This window comes from Fusarium keratoplasticum, chromosome 9 (assembly GCF_025433545.1).
Source record: "Fusarium keratoplasticum isolate Fu6.1 chromosome 9, whole genome shotgun sequence".
In the NCBI taxonomy this organism is placed as follows: domain Eukaryota; kingdom Fungi; phylum Ascomycota; class Sordariomycetes; order Hypocreales; family Nectriaceae; genus Fusarium; species Fusarium keratoplasticum.
The window spans coordinates 639,358-646,803 of NC_070537.1; the positions used below are offsets into that span (position 1 = coordinate 639,358).

General features: G+C 33.7%; 2 protein-coding genes across 2 annotated transcripts; one reads left to right on the plus strand and one right to left on the minus strand.

The window, feature by feature from the left end:
- Positions 1 to 69: 69 nt before the first annotated feature.
- Positions 70 to 1,071, minus strand: NCS57_01109600 (Alpha-L-rhamnosidase; the record flags this gene model as incomplete). Its single annotated transcript, XM_053060818.1, has 2 exons — positions 70 to 777; positions 901 to 1,071. The coding sequence occupies 2 exons, from the start codon at positions 1,069 to 1,071 to the stop codon at positions 70 to 72; spliced, it is 879 nt and encodes a 292-aa protein (XP_052909204.1).
- Positions 1,072 to 1,839: 768 nt separating this feature from the next.
- Positions 1,840 to 3,677, plus strand: NCS57_01109700 (uncharacterized protein; the record flags this gene model as incomplete). The annotated part of the gene is made up of 7 exons (XM_053060819.1): positions 1,840 to 1,983; positions 2,039 to 2,096; positions 2,144 to 2,552; positions 2,611 to 2,789; positions 2,846 to 3,307; positions 3,364 to 3,400; positions 3,458 to 3,677. 7 exons carry the CDS (start codon positions 1,840 to 1,842, stop codon positions 3,675 to 3,677), a joined length of 1,509 nt encoding a protein of 502 aa, XP_052909205.1.
- Positions 3,678 to 7,446: the final 3,769 nt, after the last annotated feature.

Below are 7,446 nucleotides of genomic sequence, written 5' to 3' on the forward strand. Positions count from 1 at the left end.
GAACATTAGAGTGAACTGCATCATGTAACTATCTAACGCTACATAATATATGTTTTAACCGTCCTTGACTCAAAGATCCCCCAGTCTACCGGTTTTGAGCCTCGATAAATGATAATACGGTCCACGGTACTCAAACCCTCCAGAGCCAACCTCAAATGTCTCCTGGCTGCCTGGCACCCGAGCTGACGCGCGTGAGTTGAGCGGGATCAGAGCTCTCAGTTGGAGAGTGTGACTGGGACTGGCCGCATTCTTGTCCTTCAATTCGAGCCACCACTCCACGTGGATTTCGCCGTATTGACTCACAAACCTGATCTCAGCACTCGTGCTATCTCCACCTGGGGCCGGAGCGATTAAGAACTTCCTCCAGCCTGGCTCAAGAGGAGCGATACCACCGATAACCTGGTGCATCCAGTCCGCCACCGAGCCAAAGGCGTAGTGGTTGAAGCTGGTCATCTCTCCTGGATTGACAGTCCCTTCAGGAATCAAGCTATCCCACCTCTCCCAGGTGGTTGTACCGCCTTGGACGACTTGGTAGAGCCAAGATGGGAGTTGGATCTGGAGAAGCATGCGGCAAACGTCCTCGGTTGCGTTGATGTTGTGAAGGGCAAACCAAAGGCATGGAGTTCCTGCAAACCTAGTGCCTACGAGGTAGTCGTTCTGTGCTACCAGCTCTCTTAGGACACGGGTAGTAGTTTCTGTTTGTTCTTGTCCCGAGAGAAGGCCAAAGTGTAAAGCTAGGGCGTACGTAGTCTGGGTTGGTGGTAACCCGTCCTTGACCTAGGCATTCTGAAAGTGAGAGATTAGCTCTGAGTGCTGCCTCCTGTACCGCTTGACTTCTGTCTCTCTTCCAAGGACGGATGAAATCTCAGCCATAAACTGGGTCATCCGAATCAAATATACGTCTGCGACCAAGTCCTTGGGCGTAGTGGCGTCACCAGGAGACCGGGGCGGTGCCTTGGGGTCCAGCCAGTCTGCAAATTGGAACAGATTCCGCGCCCAAAGGCCCTCAGAGTTGCGCGGAAGACCTATATCGAGCCAAGACTGAGCCTGAGAATACTGCTCCGCTAACATGGCGTCGTCTCCAAATGCCCGGTACAAGTTCCATGGCCCAGCAACAGCCACGTCACCCCAAATCGGCCGGTGGCAAGTCAAAAGTGCTTCGAGGCCATTGGCACGGAGGCAGCCTTCAAATATTTTGTTCTGGCCAGTAGGCCACCTCTTGAGAGCAGCTATTAAGAAGGGGCAAAAAAAGCCATGATACTTCGATACTTCTGGTCACCTTTCCTTGCTTTTGAAGCCTCTATATCACCCCTGGGCTTCACCGGCCTCACTTCACGAGATAGCTTTCTTAGCTCTATTTACTCCCTATAGCTTTAGGGAGTAGATAGCTAAAGGGATTTAACTCTTTGTATCCCAGGTACTAACAGGGATGAGCGGCCTTGGCGCTCATAGCCTTGGGACAAAACATTTGAAGGCTGCCTCCGTCAGCCACATCAAGGTCACCATCTCGTATACGCGGATACAACAGACGCTAGTTGACAACTTGAGCGGATAACCAATCGTTGCCCGATCGCTCCGCTCCACTCGGGGGCCGGGGTAAATGGCTCTCCCCACAATCCATCCATGCGGAGGATCATAACGACGGCCCCGATGTCCGGGGTTTATGGGGAAGTGGAGGTCGTCAGGTGGACGTAGTTCACGACTCACTCAGCATGGGCTCAGACATTGACTATATTAAGCCCAGTGTTCGGCAGCCAAAATGCCAGTTCATCCCTTCAAGAAACATCTTTGCTCATCGTTGCTCTCGAAACTCTCAAGATCGCGTTCACCTCATCACCCATGAAGGCCCCAACTCGCACCCAGATGTACCTCTGGTACTGCTGTGTGATTGCAGCTATGTGCATGTTCCTCAATGGATACGACTCGTCTACCTTCAACGCGGTTCAAGGATCGGAGCATTTCATGAACTACTTTCATAACCCGGTATGAATGTGAAACAAATTGGGTACGAGGCTTCGCTAATTTGTCGGGTATGCAGTCCCCTGAAGTCATCGGATCAGTCAACACGGCTTACACGGTTGGAAGCGTGGTAACTGGTGAGTGGGTAGATTTCGACTTGTAGTTTTGACTGACATGGATGCAGGCTTCTTTCTATCCGCTCCAGTTTCTGATCGGTTCGGCCGCAAGTGGACCATGAATATCGGGGCTCTTTTCATCATTGTGTCCACCATAATCGGTTCTTTCACACCCCGTGCCATTGGTGGTTTCATTGCAAGCCGAGCTTTGACCGGTATAGGCCAAGGAATGGCCATGCCGGCTGGGCCTGTCTACATCAACGAGATCGCTCCGGCTGGACATCGTGGAATGGTCATGAGTCTCTGGCAGCTATTCTTCGGATTTGGCTCGTTTCTGGCGTACTGGATTAACTTCGTCTGCACCAAAAAGTCGGAATCACTCGGAAACTGGGACTGGAGGATTGTCATGCTCGGCCAGCTGATTGCACCGATAATCATCATTGTTGGGCTCTTCTTCTGTCCCGAGACACCTCGATGGTGAGTTTGCGAGCCCCGATAAAGCCTCGATGGGCGAGGAGAGCTGACATGACCCCAGGTATATCCAAAAGGACCGCATGGAGGATGCTGTCCGAGCCTTGACCCGACTACGGGACAATGATGATGACGTTCAAGTTGAGCTTCAGGAGGTACACCAGGCCATTGCGTACGAGAAGGCCCACATGAATGGAAAGTACTCTCCCCTGTGGAAAGACAAGGCGACCCGTTACCGATTCCGTGAGTATCCTCTCCGCTCGACTCTAACATGTGACCGTCAATGCTGATCGTATTAGTGTTGGCTGTCGGAATCAATATTGGACAGCAGTTCACAGGCCAGGGTTCCTTGGTCATGTACTCAACCATGATCTACAGGAAGGTATTCACCGACAACAGCCAGATCCAGCTGATCAACGCTCTCAATGGCACATTTGGCATTCTGTTTACACTTAATGCCACATGGATGGCCGACCGCTTTGGTCGGAGGCCTCTCTTGCTAATTGGCGCTGCCGGCATGTCGGTTTGCATGTTTATCGTTGCCGCCGTTGTCACCGAAACACCCAACTTGGCAGATGGGTCCAAGGAGAAGAGCGTAGGTATCGCCACTGTGTTCCTCATGTTCCTTTTTGCCTTCTTCTATAAGCCTTCATGGGGTGCTACCGTCTGGATCTGGACCTCTGAGGTCTTCTCCATGAACGTCAGAGCGCAAGCCGTTGCAATGTCCACACAGTCACAGTCCGTCTCAAACACAATTCTTCGTAAGCATACATCAGGACAAGGTGTCTCAGCTGATTCACGCTAACAACAAGTACAGAACAAATCTTCCCCATTTTTCTTGACAAGAAGGGCTTGTAGGTGTCATTCCAATCACCCACGAGATCATCAGGGCTAACACATCGCGACGACAGTTATGCCATGTACATGTTTGGCGCTATAAACATTGTGTTGTTTCTCTATGTCTGGTTCTTGATTCCGGAAACAAAGGGGGTATCCTTGGAACATATGGACCATCTCTTCGGCGGTATTGACCACACCGACAAGGGTGCAGGGATGTTAGAAGGCAAGTCACGGGATTATAAGCATGGTTTTCAGGAGGTCGAGACCCTGGAGGATGCAAAGGGGGCGTAAGTAGTAGAGAGTGCTTAAATAATAAGCTATTTAAAGATAAATAAGGTAATAATTCAGTTATTTTAATCTTAATTATTAATGAATTAAAAAAAATAATATTTATATTTTAATTTAATTAAATATTTTTAATTATTTAATATATTTAATAAATAAATAGTTTAAATTAATAGATATTATAAAAATTATAATATTTATATAAAAAATTATTTTTAAATATTTTAATTATTATTTAAATAAAGGATTTATTATAATTATAATATAAATTAAATAAAAAAGCTTAATAAAATAATATAATTAAATTAAAAATTAAAAAAATTAATTTTTATTTTTATTAATTTTAAAGTTAAATATTAAAAATATTAATTTTATTTTATATTATATATAAAAAATATTAATTTAAAAATTAATTATAAATAGTATTATAACTTAGTTTTATAATATTTAAAATAAAAATAAAAATATATTAATTTATATCTTAGTAATTTTAATAATTTAAGGTTTATAGCTAAAGCTAGAGGTCTTAATAGGCGTAAATTAATAAGGTTTATTTATATAATTATTAATAGCTTTAATAATATATTAAAGCTAGCTATATTTATAATAAATAACTTATATCTTAATTAATTAAAGAGATTAAAATCTTTTTTATATAATAATTCTCTTTTTAAATATTAGTTTTTTAATTATAATTTTTAATAACTTAAAAAGTTTATAATTAATTTTAATATTTTTAAAAAAAAATTTAATTATAATTAATTAATTAATTAAAATAGTATAATTAATATTTATTAATATATTATTTAATATATTTAAAATAATCTTATTATAAATACTTTTTATATTTTTATATAGCTTATATATTTTTTTTTACTAAGTAATAAATAATAATAATTATAAAAGCTTTTTATATTATTAAATAAAAAGATTAAAGAAGTCTTATAGCTAGCTAAGATCTAGCTATATAGCTATAAATATAGCTATATTAGGAAATAAAAGTTATTAATATTATAAGTTTTAAAGAGATTAATTCTTAGAGTTAATTTAAAAGTTTAAACTTAAAAAAAATTAGCGCTATAGCTTAGCGCTAGACTTAGAGGTAAATAAGAATCTATATATTTATTTAATTAAATTTATTTAATTAAGTATATAATATATATATCTTAGTATATACATATATATAAATATATAAATAATAATAATTTTAATAATAATTTTAATAATAATAATTTTAATAATAATTTTAATAATAATAATTATAAATATATAAAATATATAAAATATATAAAATATATAAAATATATAAAATATATAAAATAATATATATTATAAGTAAGTAAAACATATAAGCGAGTAAAATAAAAATCCTAACCTCTTTTATAAAAATCGCAATAAAAATACCATAAACTATTTAATTAATTAAAACTACTTATTATACTTTTCCCTAGATATCTTAATTACTATTTAATAAGTCCTTGCATTATAGCTAGGCTTACCGCAGATATTATAATATTAAATACCTAATCGCGCTAACCTCCCTTAATTACCACTCCGCGACGATTTAGCTATTACCTGCGTATTAGTATCTATTTAATTAATTACTTATCTTCCTTCCTCTACTATTATTACCCCTCTTTTCTATAACTAAGTCCTTTTTACTCTCTAGCGCTAACTTAATATCTTATTTACCTATTAAAAGTCTTAAATCTCTGCCTAAATAAAAGCTATCTCATATATAACCGCCTTTATTCCTTTTATAAGAGACTTTAATACTTTAAGAATTAACTCTAAAGAGCTACTTTAATGCCTTCTAATTTATCTCTTAAGGTATTTAGATTAAGATTAGGCCTTAAGTATAATCTTTGGGGTCCTTAATGCCTAAGAGGTTAATTAATTAAATGCCTCCTTAACTAGTATTAATATCTATAGCTATATATTAAGCTTTAAGACTATACTTTCTAAATTAAGAGAAATAAACCTAGCCCTTTTAAATAATACCTTAATATTTTTTTTTATTATAATAGCCTTATATATTATATAAAAAGCTAAAAAGAACTTAATTTTTAAAATATATATTATAAAGTATCTAATTAGATATTTTATTTCTTAATTATATGCCTTTTTTAATATATTAAAGTACTTAATATTAAAGAGCTAAAGTAAATAAGATAAATAAAATAATATATAAAGCTAGATAATTTTATTCTCTTTATAATATTTCTTAAATTTAATAAAATAATAACTTTTATAGCTATTAAAAATTAAAAGATAATAAAAATTAATTAATTAATTAATTATATACCGATTAAAGTATTTAAGCTATTTGAGATTAATCTTATTATTAGTCTAGCTATTTTAGGTTATTATAATAGCTTAATCGCCTAGGAGGTTACTTTCTTAGTACTAATTAGCGAGGTAATATTAGCCCATATTAATAATAAATAATAAGATTAATTAGCCTTTCGCATTAATCACTTAGATTACTATAATCTATTCTTAATTTCTAAGTTATATTAATTTTAGCTTTAAATATTTTTTTAAGCCTATAATAATTATTCCGCTTATAATTATATTTATAAGGAAACTAATCTTATTAAAGTTATAAATATCTTTTAATTAAATATTATACTTCGCGATTATATTTACTATAAATATAAACTAATTATAGATAATAATTAAATCTTTATATTTAGCTCTCTAGTAATTATATTTATAAAAAAAATATATCTTAAGGTCTAAGTATCACCTAATAAAATTTAAGGCCTAGTTTATGCTAATTAGTAATATATCATAGTCAATAAGTAATTAATTAGCTATTACTTTTATATTATATAGCTAAAGGGGAAATCCTCGCGAATCTAGGTTAAGAATAAAATATTTAAGGATTTATTCCTCTAGATTAAATAATCGATATAATTTTAAGGTAATATTATATTAAGATTAGATGCCTTTTTGCCGATACTAAAGTATTATTAGGTTAATTATATAGATTATTATAGCGCATTAGAGCTTTAAGGTTAAGTTATTTTAAAGGGCCTAAAGGGTAAAAAGTATTCTAGCCTTATAATTTAACTATAATATACTAAGTAATTAAGAATTAATTAATTAAATAAAGAAGGTATAGGTTAAGGGATTTTTATTTTACTTACTTATATATTTTACTTACTTATGATATATATTATATAAAATATATAAAATATAATTTATTATTATTTTTAATTTTATAATATATTACCTTTTATATTATAATTAAAATTATTTTATATATAAAAAGATAATTAATTTAAACTTAAATAAAAGCCTTTTTATTAATTTATATAATTTCTATAATTATAAAATATTATATAAACTAAAAATTAAAAATTTATTTAATAAATTTATTAAAATTATAATATTAATATATATCATAAGTAAATAAAATATATAAATAAGTAAAATAAAAATCCCTTAACTTATACCTTCTTTATTTAATTAATTAATTCTTAATTACCTAATATATTATAATTAAATTATAAGACTAGAATACTTCTTACCCTTTAGGCCCTTTAAAATAACCTAACCTTAAAGCTCTAACGCGCTATAATAATCTATATAGTTAACTTAATAACGCTCTAGCGTCGGCAAAAAGGTATTTAATCTCAATGCGATATTACCCTAAAATCATATTAACTATCTAATCTAGAGAAATAGATCCTTAAATACTTTATTCTTAACCTAGATTCGCGAGGATTTCCCCCTCAGCTATATAATATAAAAGTAATAGCTAATTAAT